Source organism: Dioscorea cayenensis, chromosome 19, assembly GCF_009730915.1.
Source record: "Dioscorea cayenensis subsp. rotundata cultivar TDr96_F1 chromosome 19, TDr96_F1_v2_PseudoChromosome.rev07_lg8_w22 25.fasta, whole genome shotgun sequence".
NCBI lineage: Eukaryota > Viridiplantae > Streptophyta > Magnoliopsida > Dioscoreales > Dioscoreaceae > Dioscorea > Dioscorea cayenensis.
The window spans coordinates 30,280,255-30,297,690 of NC_052489.1; the positions used below are offsets into that span (position 1 = coordinate 30,280,255).

The 17,436-nt window shown below is 29.9% G+C and overlaps 3 protein-coding genes across 4 annotated transcripts; 1 reads left to right on the forward strand and 2 right to left on the reverse strand.

The window, feature by feature from the left end:
• Window positions 1-769: 769 nt before the first annotated feature.
• Window positions 770-2,910, forward strand: LOC120283927 (F-box protein SKIP5). Of its 2 annotated transcripts, XM_039290728.1 has the most exons (6): window positions 770-915; window positions 1,142-1,286; window positions 1,363-1,441; window positions 2,007-2,065; window positions 2,179-2,187; window positions 2,411-2,910. In XM_039290728.1, the coding sequence occupies exons 1-6, from the start codon at window positions 786-788 to the stop codon at window positions 2,769-2,771; spliced, it is 783 nt and encodes a 260-aa protein (XP_039146662.1). In that variant the 5' UTR covers window positions 770-785; the 3' UTR covers window positions 2,772-2,910. The 2 variants fall into 2 exon arrangements, with proteins under 2 accessions (XP_039146662.1, XP_039146663.1); XM_039290729.1 differs by lacking the exon at window positions 2,179-2,187.
• A 152-nt stretch (window positions 2,911-3,062) lies between these two features.
• On the reverse strand, window positions 3,063-6,042 carry LOC120283926 (E3 ubiquitin-protein ligase DIS1). The gene is made up of 4 exons (XM_039290727.1): window positions 5,890-6,042; window positions 4,639-4,875; window positions 3,568-3,954; window positions 3,063-3,461 (listed from the first exon to the last, which is right to left on the reverse strand). The coding sequence occupies exons 2-4, from the start codon at window positions 4,846-4,848 to the stop codon at window positions 3,141-3,143; spliced, it is 918 nt and encodes a 305-aa protein (XP_039146661.1). The 5' UTR covers window positions 4,849-4,875; window positions 5,890-6,042; the 3' UTR covers window positions 3,063-3,140.
• A 3,983-nt stretch (window positions 6,043-10,025) lies between these two features.
• Window positions 10,026-12,011, reverse strand: LOC120283649. Its single transcript, XM_039290359.1, has 2 exons — window positions 11,787-12,011; window positions 10,026-10,384 (listed from the first exon to the last, which is right to left on the reverse strand). Exon 1 carries the CDS (start codon window positions 11,938-11,940, stop codon window positions 11,788-11,790), a length of 153 nt encoding a protein of 50 aa, XP_039146293.1. The 5' UTR covers window positions 11,941-12,011; the 3' UTR covers window positions 10,026-10,384; window position 11,787.
• Between the last annotated feature and the right edge of the window lie 5,425 nt (window positions 12,012-17,436).

Sequence of the window (17,436 nt, forward strand, 5' to 3'; positions counted from 1 at the left end):
AAATATTTAATGATAGCCATTAAATCATCATCTAATTACTCAAACAAAAAAACTATACATATTTATTGTTATTTAATGCATATGACCATTGTTCGGCACTACTTAAATTTATTTACAACTGTATATAAATTAAAAGTAATCACTATATATATAAACATATAGCCATCCTTATCGGCTATTGTGGGATGCCTATAGGACAGTGTCATCTTATTTTTGTTTCATGCTTTATACATAAATATTTTTTTCTATTTAAAACATTTAATGCTTTTAGAACAATCAGCACACTGGTTATAGAAATCTTTATATGCATTTTGTTATCATAAACTCTAAATTCTTTAGTTACAATATATCAAAGCTAATTTATAAACCATTTCCAATTTACAAGAGAGGTTAATGGGCACTTACCTCACACAAAAATAAATAAATAAATAACTTTATAAAAATAATTTAAGGGATGAATTTAAGTATTATGAATTGACATATTTTTTAAAAAAATGGAAAAACTATTATTTATTAAAAAATTCCAAAAATTACAACAAAATTGGTGAAGCCAAACAAACTAACAGAAAGACCACCAGAGGAGTAATTTTACTATTTGCAGGGGTTTATACATAAAGAAACCAAAAAACCCCGGCTACAGATACTAGCAGTGGAGTAATTTTACTATTTGCAGGGGTTTATACATAAAGAATCGTAATAAAAAGTTTAGAAGGACTGAAATGAAATATAAAATTAATGGCAATTAGCTTAAGAAAGCCCCATATCGAGAACCAGAACTAGTGAAGATGGAGATCGGAAAGCAGTCGAAGGCTCGGAAGACGACGCCGCCGGCCTCGTTGACGACGACGACGACGGTGAACGCCCTCGATGATGGCTGCCTTATGCACATCTTCAGCTTCCTCAGCCCCATCCCAGGTCTGTCCTCCCCCCCAATCCTTTATTTTTGGATTTTATTCTTCATTTGTTTTGAATTCTTTGAATTACTGGTTTTTCATGAAATTAATTGGTTTTAGTTTGGATATTTCTGCGTAATTTTTGGTTTGAGATGAATGTTTGATTGCAATTTCTTTCATAGTTTGCATGTTCGTTTGCAAACATGCTTTCAAGATGAGGTTTTTAGCACCATTCTGTGAGTTTGCAGATCGGTATAACACCGCCCTCGTTTGCCACAGATGGCGTTATTTGGCATGCCATCCGAGGCTATGGCTGCGGGTGGAGCCATCCATCAAAGGGTCCGGTGAGCCTGGAGTGTTTCCCAGCCTCGAAGATGCGATATCTGCTGCAAGGTAGTATTTTTCTTTCAGTATTTTGTAGTGAAATAATGCAAGTGAGTATACTTAATTGTATTTTATTGTTTTGAAGGCCTGGGGACACCATTCTAATTGCTGCTGCTAGGAACCATGTTGCTTGCAATATCCAGATCAAAAAGCCCCTTTGCCTTGTAAGTCTGTGTGTGTGTGTCTGTGTTTTTGTTCTGGAATGATTTTTTTTGTTTTAGTTCATGTCGAAACAATCCTTTTAATTTGTTCAGAGTTGCGGCAAAGTTGAATTATGTTTCTGCTCTTTTTTATTACATTTCTTGTTGTTTTCGGATGATTAATGTTTGTCATGTTCTACTTTGTGATACAATTAACTAGAGCCACAGAATCTTGTAAATTGTGAACAAATTAGTGATATGTTTTTATGAAATGGTTTATTCTGAGTATATGGAAATCAAATCTAAAACCTAAGGAATATGCCCGAGGTTCTATTGGAGTTTAAAATGATAGAAACCCAAGGAACATGGCCTAGGATAGATTGAAGTTTAAAGTGATAGTGTCATCCATGTCTATGCAAAAGCAACTTGTAAATCAGATTTGGATCCTTCAGGGTGCTTGAAACTTAATGGAGTGTTGATGGAAATCAACTGGAACTTAGTTTTTTATTTTTGCGTCTAATGATCTTGAAATGCTGTGTACACATCAAGATTTTTCATTCTTTGTATCTATGTGCTGCTGGTTTGTTAGGTGGGTGGCGGCGATCTTCCTGATGACACTGTATTGACCTGTTCTCGCGGCTCAGAAAGGTGGGCTTATTACGTTTTTCATCTGGCTTTCTATCCATCATTAGGTTCTCTCAGTATGTACTAGAATGTGATTTTAATTTCCATTATGACATGGTATTGACCTGTTCTTGCAGCTCAGAAAGGTGGGCTAATTACATTTTTCGTCTGGCTTTTTATCCGTCATTAGGTTCTCTCAGTATGTACAAGAATGTGATTCTATTCTCCATGTTTCGGCTTTCTGGTGTTGATGAGACTGCTTTTAACTTGTGCCACTTTCGGTCTTTATTTGTTGCCATGTTTTTAATGTCATAGTTTGGTTTATCAGGTTTTTTGCACCACCATCTCTTATTTTCCTTGTTCAAGCAGTGCACTGGAGTTCCTGTCCACATGCAAAGTTGTGAACCTGACAGTAAGAGCGGAACTCGGTTGCTGCTTTCTTCACCGAAGTGGAAGGCTCATCATCGAAGGATGTGTGCTCCAGTGCGAGGAGAACCCTCTCGACTACCTCTCATATCCAATCATGAGCACTGCCAAAAGCAGTTGTGATGCATTTGCATCGACATTAAAGGGCGCTCCAGACAGTGTTACAGTTGCGAGAACCCGAATTGAAGGAGGTGCAAAGGCTGTTTGGACTAGTGGAAGCCTAGTGCTTCAAAGTGTGCGAGCCATCTATGCTCGCAAAAGCATCTTCTTCTGGTTCGAAGTTGGGGAAATGGTTGCTGCCTAATGATAGCCCTTGTGTATGTAATGTTGTACTTGAGTTTCCCATCATCTGATTTGTATGTCATTCAAGCATTAGTGCTTTTCCAATTGACTCAACTTCGACAAATGAATTCATTTGCTTGTTCGAAGCTGCCCCTATTTAACTTTTAGTGCTTTATTGTGCATTCCGAAGTGAAAATTGATTTAAGTTTGTTCACATAGAATGACTACAACAAATTGGTTACAAGAACTTAAGCACTTGAACCGAGCATCGATTACAGGATTGTTCACGCCTTTCCCATCATGTATTCATGCATAATCAGCAAAGAGAGTTTGCTTTTTAAAGCCATCCAAAAATACATGACCAGGACTGACAGAAACTACATCTGATGACTTACTGTTCCTTCCAAATCCTCCCTGTCACTCTGAGCTTCAACTCCTTCCTATCACCGCCAGAGAAGAAGAGCGCCATGTTTCGTTGGATGACAAGGCCGTCGTAACTGTCACGCACCTTCCTATGCCCGTCCCTTATGCTGCGAGGTACCCCTTGCCAGATCATCTTCCGGCCATTGGCTCCGACTTCAAGGCTGTAGCTGTAGTTCTTCGCCTCAGTGTCATCACCCATGAAGCGTAAGAAGGCTATGTATACAGGTGCCATGCCGAGCTGAAATGCCTCAAAATGCAAGCAGAAGTATTGTCCGAAGCAACTGAAAACCTGGGCATTGAACCACAAGTGCATAGCATGAGCTAAAAACATTTTGCTGATGAGCCAAACATTAAATTAAATTGAGGATTTTGAGAGAAGGTGAATCAGAAAGTACCGTTAGCATCCAGGTCGCGTTTTCAACTTCATGAGGATTCGATTTGACATACCGGTGGTTGAAAGTGCTTCCATTGTGCATATCAACTTTGTGATCATCTTTCAGGTGGTTCACCAAAAAAGGAATGTCACCAACAACCGTGCACTCGGAACCAGCATACGGACAGTTGTAAGGTCTAAATGTGCACTGTGATTCATGCTTCAGCTTGCAGTAGTAGGGGTATATACCCGAACAACCTAATGTGTGATACTTGCAAGGTAATTCAAGAGAAGCGGCGACTTTTTCCAAAGCAAGACACCTTATGTTTCCCAGTTCATGTCTACAAGTGGGGCATCGATTATGCACTCTAGGCTTGCATACTGAACATATTGTGTGACCGTTTGAACACTGTAAATATAAAGGCATAGTTTCAAATGATATTTCAACATTACAAGCACAAAAATGATATATGAATGAATTAGATACATATGACCATCAAAAAGATAAACCAACATATGAAGAGCTCAAGACTGGGAATATGGCTACAATGTAGTATAGCAAAAAAGTATATACATTGAAGAGCTCAAGATCATTAAGGAATTAATGGAAGTCCTAACGATGACTTATTATATTTGCTAATACCATGATCTCATGTATGTGCTCTGTCAACTGTCGTTATTTGATAAAACAAGGCAGGGAACTTGGATGATAAACACACATCACAAGTAATTCAAAAGGATATTTGTAATACGAAATTTCTTTGATGCGGCAAAGTTGATATGCTATCATAAATAAGTTGCTCCAGAAAGAATCTAATAAAAGGTGTGCTAAATATCGAAAAGCATAAGCAAACTAAGATAATTTTACCATAGTATATTACCGTTAAACAAGGCTTTCATTACAAGGCAGACCAAAATCATTCATGAATCTACGAATTTCAGAAATTCAAGAACCTTTGCAATTCTAGTAATATTGCAAAGCCCAAAGGATAGCCTAAGAATGGATGACCTAAGAATAATATTTGCACTATTACAAGAACATTAACCTTATTTAAAGATATGAAGTATAAATTGAGTGATATGCTAAACGAACCTGATGTATTGGAGGGTACATGGCACTTAAGCACACAGGACATTCAAGAAGTTCGCGGACACTGCTAGCAACAGTTAAATTTGGTTTTGGTGTGTGTTGAGCATGTTCATTCACATTTTCACTGATTTCCATCAAGTCATCAACTTTAGGAGGATCAACAACCTCGGGCTTAATTCTCATATCATCAAAATAATTATTCCCAGATGTCATGGCAGTAAATTGAATATAAGCTTTAACCTGTAACACAAAAAAAATGCAGGCTTAATTGCATTTAGATTCAATGCAACAAAAATTATTATTCAGAATTTCAGAATGGTAAAGGGCATGAATCACCATTACAAATAAGTAGAAACAAAATGTGAAATTGCTCAAAAGATCACCTAGAATAATAATATCACCTGCGGTCTGCTTAAAATGTCTCACTTCAGAGTAAGAATGAAATACAAACCTAATTGTTTACAACTTTTGCCAACAGTTATTACAAAGTTGAAGGTTACACGTAGATCAGATGTAGCATAAGTGTAGTTTTAGGTGAACAAAATGGCATCTTCAGATAGGTTTTGGTTCTATTATTTATCCAACTTAGAACAACTCAGTTGTGTCATTTTCTTGTTTTATAGATCACGTAACCTCACATTTACAAACAGTTGCACCAAACTCCATCTATGAGAAACAAAACAAATAAAATCATACACCATATTCAGAAAGAACAGTCACAGATGACAAGAACTAGCAGAACACTCATCAATAGGAGGGAATCCTCACAACAACAGCCAAGAAATTATTCAGATCAAACATTGTGATGATAAAAATTCAAAAACTGCAAGAAATAACATTGCACTGCATCAGATAAAACAATGTGACAACTAAAATCAGAATTTGCAAGAAGAAAAACATTACCATAGAACCCACAGCAAAATTCAACACAAACAAAAGAAAAAGACCACTTCTTTCTCCATTTGCAAGGTAGAAAACACACTACACCCAAAAATCCAAACTTTATGCTTAAAAAAGAAGTAAACAAAAAAAGAACCAAGAAATCCAGCCATTAATACCAACACCAGTCTCCTCAAAAGCAAAGGAACCTTAAAGAAGACCAAAAATCCAGAAACAGAAAAAAGATCCAAACTTTCTACATTACTACTACACAACGAAGCCAGATCAAACTCAAAGACCTCAAACATTATCAAAATAACAGCTAAATGCCTAAAACAGGCATAAACTCTGTCACAAAACAAGATCCAACCATACCTTCGAGGAGGAGGAGGAGGCGAACAAGAACAAGAAGAGGGCGAGCTGAATTCAAGCACAAAGGTCAAAGCCTTAATGAGAGGGTCATGAAGAGGTTTATGGGGACGAGGGCGGAGAGAAATTCGAATTAAAGCCGTTGATCTCTCTCTCTCTCTCTCTCTCTGTTGTTTTTACGATTTTTTTATTGGATACTTTTATTTTGGGGAAAAAGACAAAATAAGGGATGGCGGTGTGGTGTCCCCTCAGCATCACGCAGTCCCAAAACCGGTACCAGCGGATGACGCGGTTCGCCGGTTCTGGGTTGGAGTGTATTCTTATAGTGGGCCCCAATGTACAAGGGCTCGTTACGATGTTCCTCTGGATTTGTTTATCTTATACTTTAACACTTTTTTTCCCCAAAAACAATCTTCTTTTTAATAATATGTTTACCGGTTCACGTTATTTATAAGAAAAATGAAGCAATTTACAAGTATTTTGCCATCGTTGCATTAACAGAACAGTAAAAGATTTAATAGAAACTGGGCTAGCCACCGGTAACTATTTATATTTGTGATTGAGAGGTTTTAAGTTTCGAGTTTCTCAGATTACAATTCATTTTTTTAGTCTCGGGAGAAGTTTTATATAAAAAATGCTTATAATTTTTTTCTTCAGAGTTACATGATATGAGATTTTCCCTAAGTAGATCAGTCAAATCACCGTAATTAGTGCACCTTCATATCTATTTATCTTTTTTTTATTTTTGTCAAAAAAAAAATAAGAAATTTACTTCTCACGCGGAAGATAGAAAGCTCAATTTTCTCTCAGACATGGTTGAGCTGTCATGGGTGTTTGTGATGGGTTATCCAAATTATAATAAATATATATACATATGTCTATAATAATTTATTCAAATAATTTGTTTTTGCTATAAAAATAAAAGATGTCTTTGCTTTTGTTTAAAAACAATTTTTGATTAAATAAATATTACATAAAAATATGCGTGGACCTTTTTCTTTTTCGATTTATTTTTTTTGGAAAAAAGTTCTTTTGTCATGTATTTTAATAAAGCTAATAATGTGATTAATAAAACATAAAATTACAGGTGATTAAGTTTATTTAAAAAAGAAGGAGAAGAAAAACAAGTTTCATTTTATAACTTCATATAACAAAAAGATAACATTTGCATGCCAATTTTTCTAAAAAATACACAATTTTGTAACTATTCAAAACATAAATTTGTAACTATTCACAAATCGATTACATTATTTTACCACAAACGCACTATCTTTTTTATGTGGCTTTTTTTAAAACAATATTAAAAAAAAGTCTAAGTTAATTTTTTTTTAAAATATTGTTTTTTTTAAATTAATTATTAAAATAGGCATTTCTACGATTATTTACCAAAATAGGTATTTTTATTTTTTTAATATTAAAATTTATTTTTTTAATAGTTGTGGGTTCCACTAGTTTTTTTAATATTAACATTTTAATTTTTTTAAAAAAAAACTAAGGTCCCGTTAGTCTTTTAATATTAAAATTTATTTTTTAAAAACATGCATGGGTCCTATTAATTTTTTTAAATTAAAAATAATTTTACACTAAAACCCTTATAATTTTATAAAAAAATTTATAACTAGTTTTATTCACACTTCTACTTTCACTAATTCTAACAAATAAAAATAATTATTAATATTCGGTTAAAATTTTAAAAGATAAAAATTGTTGTGGTTAAAACTTTTTATATACATCAAAATTAAAATTATCTCCAATATTAGAATAGTCAAAGATGTGAGGTTGATGGGATGAATTATTTGGTGACAAGTTGATCCCAAGGACAAATTGTTCTAGTAAGTTACTCGAAATGGCTATCAGCATTACAACAATTTACCTATGGGACAACTTGCCACCAATAATTCATCCCATCAACCTCCCAATAATATTTTACACCAATCCTAACAATTATATCTTTGACTATTCTAATGTTGGAGATAATTTTAAATTTTTTTTATATAAAAAGTTTTAACCACACAATTTTTATCTTTTAAAATTTTAACCGAATATTACTCATTATTTTTATTTGTTAGAATTAGTGAAAGTAGAAGGGGGAATAAAACTACTTATAAAAAAATTTATGAAAATTATAAGGGTTTTAGTGTAAAATCTGTTTTTAATTTAAAAAAATATAAGACCCCTCCCAGTTTTTAAAAAAATAAATTTTAATATTAAAAAACTAGTGGGATCTATAGTTTTTTAAAAAATAAAATTTTAATATTAAAAAACTAGTGGAACCCACAACTATTAAAAATATTAAAATTTAATATTTTAAAAATAAAAATACCTATTTTGGTAAATAATTGTTAAAATACCTATTTTAGTAATTAATTTAAAAAAAGCAATATTTAAAAAAACCTACGTATCTATAAAATGTTGTTGATGTGAAGGAGATTTATTAAATAAATTTTTTAAATGATTAACAATGATTAATTTTTTTTCTACTAATCAATCATTAAATATTATTTTTCACTGTTTATCATTATTATTATACAATTGTTGATTTAGTTGGAGCCCATGAAACAAGTAGGACAAGACTTAGCTTTTAAGAGTGGCAGAAGATTGGACTTGGTTTTCAAACTTAGAAGATTGTTAACTTGTTAACAAGAACTTAATCACATACATATATATATATATATATGTTTATATATATCTGATGGCTTCCAATCCCTCTAATTTTATAAATGAAAATTTAATTTTTTAAATATTTATAAAAAGTCTATATCCCTCAAATTATTTATGTTTAAAATTTAAAATTATTAAATTATTTTTAACTTTATTCACTTTAGTTCATATAAAAAGTGGGCCTAACACCAACAGGACCGAAGGAGTGGCAACTTTATTAACATGTATACAACGGAGAGTGATATGATGAGTTTAGTACTAAAATGTCAACATGTCTTTATCAAAGTGATAAGGAATATAAAGATAAAATAATAAAAGTATAAGATTGAAAATTGTGAGAAATGGTAAAAGGGATTGATCAGGATTGTTGTAAATTTAGGGGTGGTTTGGTTCGCGGTAATGTAGAAGGATTATCATATGTTACGTGGTAATCTGAAAATATTACCATGTTTGATATTTTATTAGTGGTAATCTGTATGGTAATATTACATTACCAACTTATAAATATTACTAAGAAAATGATAATCCTATTACTAGCAAATTTGGTGATCTATCTTGGATTCTTGTAGTAATCTTATAATTTTTATATTTTAACAAATTGATTCTGATAAACCAAAGTAATAAAAGTTCAACCGACATGGTTATATTAAACTACCATGATATTACCCACTCATATAACATTCTCATATTATTCTGCTAGTAATCTCGATTCGTGGTAATATATCAATATCGATGACCAGACTAGCCCTTTAAAAGAGGATGAGAGATAATTTTTTTTTATATTAAATGAAGGTTTTATTGGATTTATATGTAACAAAAATGATATGCTATATAAGACATTAGAATTTTATTCTCTTACCCAAAGTAGTGCTCCTCACAAGCCATATTAATGAGGATGCTCATAAATAATAGAGTTCGGTTGGTACCCATTGATTATTTATTCATTTTCATATGTCCTTTAAAGTTTAAAGAAAACTACACTTCTTATTCAAGCATAAGTGGCAATATTATATTAATATTACAAGCAAAAACATCTAATTCTCTGTATATCTATAAGAAGAATTAATTTTCATAACTATATATATATATATAGTAATTAGATTTAGATCCTCTCTTGTATGTTTGCATACTTAAATTCACATAATTGTATTAAAAAATTAAGATAAAAATTTACTTGTTGATATTATTTTTTAAATATACAATCAAGAAAATCGGTTTATATTTTAAAAAATTAAATAAATCTTGTTTTTTCAGAACTAGACATTATTATTTTCTTTAATCATTGTTTGGTTTGGTGTCCAAACTTACTAAAAAATAGTGTTGGAGATTTTAGAAAAAAAAAAATTCATGCGTAAGAACTATTAATCAATTTACAAAAAGACCCTCATATTTATTATTATTTTTATTTTAAGCGATATAGATAAACCACAGAATGAACATCCATAAACAAGAACAACCCCTTTTTTTTTGTTTGTGCAAAGTGCAAACAGAAAGGAACACAAATTCCCAAGGTTTATAAACATTTTCAGTTCATTCATTCATATACATTCACAACAAACATAAACACAAATTTAACTAAAAGAAAAAAAGAAAAACAACTCCTCATTGCAGCCTAATTCTAAACATCATCACTTCACTTGAGAAGACAAGGAAGAAGGATAGAATTATCCAAGAGAGATGATCAACAAACTGTCAAGCATTTTTCATCATCCCAAACACAAGAAACTTCAACACAGAGCACACAAATTACATACAATTAGCATGTTAGTTCGGCAATTTTACTTTTTTTTTCTGTTCATTTAGCTGATCCCGAATGTTTATCGGAGCCGATTTCGCGCATCTGCAACAAAAGAAATACTTAAAACAAGTCAATGTATGAATTTCAACTCAAAGTTCAGTTGCAGAGATTGATCACAAAGCGTCACATAAAAACATCCCAATTGAATTTAATCATATCTGACACTAAACCAAAACTATTTCTCTTTTCCGAGAATTTCAATTCAAGTTAACAGCTTTCCAATGAAAAAAGACTAGTGACCATGAAATCTTAAAAATATCGAACCTTAAAACGAGGATGAGGATGTCAATGAAATTATTGGTCTTGGTCCCCATTTCCATCTCCATCAAAAATATGTGGACACAAACCTAGTTAAGCACATGCCATTAATGTCTTTTATCTCATTATAGATCGTTATCCTTCTTTCAGTGAATGGTTTTTTCCTCTTATGTGTACTTTCTCTCATCTATTTCATCCAAATTGAAATACTTAATCTAGACACTTTACTACATTCAAACATTCAAAACAGAACATAAATGAACATTCACAAGCAATTGGAATAACAATGAAATAATCAACTTAGAAAAAGAAACATGAGAACATTAGACAATGAATGCACATAATTAAAAGGCAGTAATTTGCTTTGTCTTCAGTCTCTCTGTTCACAAAACTAACAAAAGGACATCACTCTTTAGACCATTGAGATTATTATTTTCCTTTTTTCTTTATTTTCCTCTAATGTGTACTTTCTCTTATCTATTTCATCCAATTGAGATACTTAATCTAGACACTTTACTACATTCAAAACAGAACATAAATGAACATTCACAAGCAATTGGAATAACAATGAAAAACTTAGAAGAAAGAAACATGAGAACATTAGACAATGAATGCACATAATTAAAAGGCAGTAAATTGCTTTGTCTTCAATCTCTCTGTTCACAAAACTGACAAAAGGACATCACTGTTTAGATCATTGAGATTATTATGTTCCTTTTTTTTCTTCTTTCTTTTCATTCTTATTATTAATCACAATCCAAATCTCCCACAGACTAATTCTGGGAATCTTCTTTTCCATCAACTTTTTCTTCTTTTTCTTCTATATTTTCTATGTGATTCCTCACAAACAAAAACTAGAACAGAAATCCAAACATAAAAATCCCAACTTTGCTTTCAAAATCAGAAAAAAAAAATGAAAACCAGTAGTGATTAAACCCATAGAAAATAAGAAAAAAAAAATAGGAATTCTAACCCTAACAGGAAGAACAAAACCATTTCTTCACTTCACAACTGACCTTAGAAAAAAAGAAAGAAAAACACAAAAACATTAAAAAAATCCCAACTTTTTTTCCTCTTTCTCCATCAAAATCATAAAAAAAAAAAAAACAAATTTAATCATTCAAACTCCAAACAAAAAGAAATCAAAAGATCAATACAAGAAACAAATAGATAGAAAGAAAGAGACCTCATCCAACGGGAAAGGGGCCAATGTCGCCGGTCCGCAGAGCGGTGGCGATCTCATCAGCGACGAACAAACAGGAAGAGATCCAGCCATCCAAGACAGCCCAGACCATGGTCATCATGTACACCGCCAGTCCCCAAGGCATCGCCATCACCATCCTCTCTCTCTCAACTCTAAACAAGCTTGAAAACGGAAAACCCACGCTTTGAGACCTTGGTATTTGAGAGGGAGAGTCCCAAATATAAAAGCAAGCTCTTTCTCGGTGGTTGCTTGTCTTTTTCCTTTCTTTTTTTTTTAAAAAAATATATATATATATACACACTACATTTATTAATTTATATTAAATTATTTTTAGAAAGAAAAATATAAAACAAATTTATAAAATTTGGGATATTAACCAAAGAGTTAATACTCTATAGTTATTTGGCCTAATGCGGGAAACAAAAGTGAGATATTTCAAAAGATTTTGAGTTCAAAACGCATTAAAAACAATAATGATAATGAATCATTGATTATGAATACGGATTAGCAGCTCAATTTTCTTGCTCCTAAGCATGAGAGATTAGCTCATGTATGTAGATCGTATATAATTCTCACTATCTATAAAAAAATATTGGGATTGTGTTAACAAATATCTTTGTTTATTAATTTAAACTAAAACTTAAGATTGTATTATATCAGTCAAAACTTTTTTATTATTATTTTCAAATAAAATAATATATGTTCGTTTTATTTCAAATAAATCCAAATTGAAAGAATTTGATTGAAGAAATAAAATTTTAAATTTTATTTGAATTAACTTAATTTTTTTGTTTTATTAACATATATTATTTTTTTAATATTGTAAACATTAATTATGAGATGAATTTTAGTTATTTGGTTGGTTGGCTTCGGAGTCCTTGTTTACTCAAACTTTAAAATGTGGAAATAATAAATATGTATCACATAAATTTGCTTAATGTGTTTATAATTTATAAATGTGTAATATAGTCAATTTTCATAATGACATAAGAAGTTTCAAATGAGACGTTTGTTTTTCTGATTAACTCTATAATATCATCTCTTAAAAACATTTATAATTTATGCAAGAGAAGAAAATATCTTTATATATATATATATATATAAATGTAAGGAAAACCCCTGTATTATTTTTTTTTAATATTTTAAATAAGTCATCTGTGAGGTTAGTACACATATTTGAAAAAAAGTAAAAACCAATCAGTAAAACAAAATTAGGGTGTGGAGCTATTAGATATTGATCTTACGATGCTTGAAAATATCCATAAAATTTCAAAAAGACCTATATTTTTTAAATATAATTTTAGATTTATTTTTTAAATTTTAAATATAGCCATTTGTTTAGTTTGTTTAGATATAGCACATTTGATATCAAACATATTTGTCTATGGGGCAGATTAGACACACATGAGAAGTTTATTAAAATATATACATATATATATATATATATATAGAGCCTAATCATCTCAGGGGCGTCCTCAGATTTTAAATCTAGGGATATACATAGTAGCCATCGGATGAAAATCGGACTGCTTGCTCATTATGAAACGATGAAAAGCCGCGTTCTACGGTGTATATGACGAGTGATCAGCGAGCGATAAAAAGGTGTGCAGTGTTTATATAATCAATCAACCATCGGATGATGATCCAACGGCTTAGATTTAAAAACATCCCTAGAATTGAAATCTAGGGATGTCCCTAGATGATGTTTTCCCATATATATATATATATATATATGATTTAGAATTTTGGATAAATATCTCGGCAAACATGAGAAGTTGAGAACCAACAAACAATGGAGCGGTCCCATGAGATAAGCATAGAGGATAAGCTCTTGTGATGTGGCCTATTACATTTAGTAAAGATAGAGAGAACAAAGACAGCCAAATTATAAAAGACAAGTAATGTTTCTTCTCTCTCTCTATCATTTTATAAAAATTGTTTTAGATAGAATGGTGGATAAACCATGTATAATTCCGAACTCTCTACTGTTAAAGAAAGAAAATAAAAGATAAATTATTAATTATTTTTATTTAAAGAATGGATAAAAATTTATATATACATATATTATAAAAAAATTATGAATAATCCAACGCACTTAATATTTATATTTTAGTCACGTATTGAGAAGAGTTGAATTCTTAATATTTTAAATAGAAGTTAAATGTACTATTTGATGGTGGTTATATATACATATATATATATATATTATTTTACATGTTCTTTAATTTTTTTTTAATGCAATGATTTTTTAAGTGATTTATCTATTTAAAAAAATAAACAATTTTTTTACGCAAACATATTTAAACCTCTATTATAAACTTGAAATTAAACTTTATCAATACTTATAATATCTCAAAATGGAAAAGTTTAATATTTTTTGAACCTGTTGGTTGATTAAACGTTTGAAATGAGAGTGTTTGTCTATTGTTAAGGACTATATATTCCCTTTTTAAGTTTAGTTATTGTATTCTTTTGATTGTTTGTGAGGTACTCTCTTGGCCTTGCCCTAATATTTTACAAACATTTCACTGCTCCCACTCTTATCCTTTTTTTAATATATATTTTATTATATTTTTGTCGGTGGCGTTGGGAGTTGTTCCTTTATTAGAAATTATATATATATATATATAAATTAAATGTCTTCACTTAGTAAGTATTGATTTAATTTTATCATTTTTTTAATTGTATGTTCGCACATACAGGTACATACATATATTTTAGTTGTTGATACACATAACAACCATTTATTTAAACAATAAAATTATCTAGCACTTTGACTAACCACAAATATACTCCAATATTTGATATACTAATAACAATAATTATATTTAATTAAATAAATAATTTTGACTATTCTTATGAGATGAGCACATTCTTTGAATTTTAGAATTTTTTATACTAAAACAAAACAAAACATCAGTCCTTATCCACAAAACAACAATTGGGTTAATTAGATAACTAATACAAGCAACTAGTTTTTTTTTGGTATGGTTTTGTGTAAATATATGAATAAAAATACTTAAGTCCAAGAGTGACATGTAGATTAGCTAAAAAAATAAGGAACAAGGTTACCTTACTATATATTTGCTTCATCATTTTTTACTAGTTTTAAATAAAGGAATATTCCAATTTTCTCTCAAGTCACATGATACAAAAAAAAAATTATCATGTTAATAATATTTTATATATTATTCTTCTGTTCTAGCTCATAATTGAGATGCCATGGAATAAAACTTTCATCAAACACACACACACACACACACAAAAATCCTTAATAAGCATGATTTATTTATTTCCATTAATTATCATTTTTATGGAAACAAAGTGAAAATATATTTCTTGTATAATATCAATGAAAAAATAATATATATATATATATATATATTTCGTTATCAAAACATCTAAAAGGAAAAGAAGAACCACTGTGGATTTATTTCATCATTATCACATCATACATGGTGGGACCTAAACGTGGGACATTAGAAGTTGACACTTGACCAACTAGAGAGTGTCACATAATAAGTTTCTCTATTAATAATATAAAAAAATAATATTATTATTATAAATTTGTTGTGCAAGTTATCTAAATAAAATAAATAACTAAAATAGTTTATAAGGTAACACACCTAATTATTATTCGGATTTGGCTATTTCCAACCATATGATTATTATTAAATTATTTTTAAAAATAGAAAAATAAGATAATTGTTAAACTCTTCAAATAAGGCAACATGCAAGTCAAGAATAAGAAATAAGATATGTATTGCATATGATATTTGTGACTCATCTAATCCATGACATGTTGTCATTTTTTTTTAAAATACTTTATGACTTTGAATTATTATTATTTTAACGGAAAATTAATTAATATATATATATTTTTATATAGAAAAATATCCAAATGGTCAACATATCAGCATTTGGAGTTTAACATATACTCACAAAATGAAAAGGTGAACTCATTTATTATGCTAAACTATATATTCGAGAATAAAATAAATAAATAAATAAATAAATGCATTTATTATTATTATGATAATGAATCTTATTAATGTCTCAACGACCTCTTATGTCTAATTTCTTTTGCTTCAAGCGCACAACACAAAGTAAAGAGAATAATAGTCCTTTGCTTACCAAAAGAGCCCAAAATGATGACGATCACAACAAAAGCAGACATATATTTAAAGTTTTATCTTTTTTAAAATATATATAATACCCTTATTATTATTATTATTATTATTATATTTTTTTCATGGTAAATACATCTAATGGGATTTGAACTTTTTACACTAATACTTTTTTATTTTTGGACTAATGGCACTAAATTATGAATTATTTAGTAAAATAAATATTATTTTAATAAATATAAATAAAATCATCAAAATATATCACTAAATATATATAAATAAATTACAATAAAAATAATGTGAGATTAACACTCATAAAAAATAGAATAATGATATTTTTACCAAAAAAATTTTCTGAATATGTTTCTAAGAGACATGGATGTCAAGTTGCCATCTATGTCAGCTTATCTCTTTTTTTTTATTAACTAAATTCTAAATTTAAATTTTTAATCATAGCCGAAAACTCTCTCTCAAAACCCCACGAGAGTTTGTGGTTTACTGTTAGTTGGGCATAGGATTTAGGGTTTAGAATTTTAGGATTTATTTATTTATTTTTAGTGTTTAAATTTTTAGATTTTTAAATATAGATTTTATAATATTTGGGTTTAAAATTTTAGATATGGTTATATATATATATTAAAAATTTTAAAAATTTAAAGATTTTTGAAGGTTAACGTTTGAAGTTTATATAAAAATATTGACGCAGATGATAATATGAATATTTATGGATATTTAAAAAATTTATTCAGTAAAAATAACGTGGCTTAAAAAAATAGTGAATTAAAGAAAGGGATAGTATGACAATGGGGCCATGGTGGCAGTGGCGGAGAGTGGCAAAGGAAGAATGGGAAGGACCAAATGTAGATAATGAAACAGTGCTTCCAAGAGACAACAAAAGCTAGGAGCCTAGGATCATCTATGAATAGTTGTTATACTATTCTCAACTATCATCATGTGTCTTTGTTCCCCTTTATAGTTTATATGAAGTATAAAAATCAAAACTGTTTTTAATTGTGGATATAGCATCCACTGCTCTGGCCTCGTCAATTTGTCAATAACACATATTAGAACAAAAACATGTGGTTTAGTTATGATAAAAATAAAAATAAGTGGGCGGAGGCACTTAGACCATCTCCAACCCATAATCCCAAATTTCTATCCCAAATTTGGTCTTACTACATGAAATTTTACTCCAACCACAAATCTCAAATTTTATCCCAAAAAAAAATATTCTTATAATATTCTTTTCATATATTATTTTCTTATAACAACCACCTTCTTCATCATCAAATCCATTTGGACCACCTTCTTCATCATCAAATCCATTTGGAAGCTATTTCGATAATATAGGCGGAAGTGCTAGTGATTTACTAGAATATTAGTTTTAATTTAATTAGTTTTTACATTGTATTAGCTTTTATTAAGGTTATTTTCAATAAAATTTCAACTATTCCTGTTTTATAAATTTATTATATATTAATAATTATCAAATTTAGTTATTAATT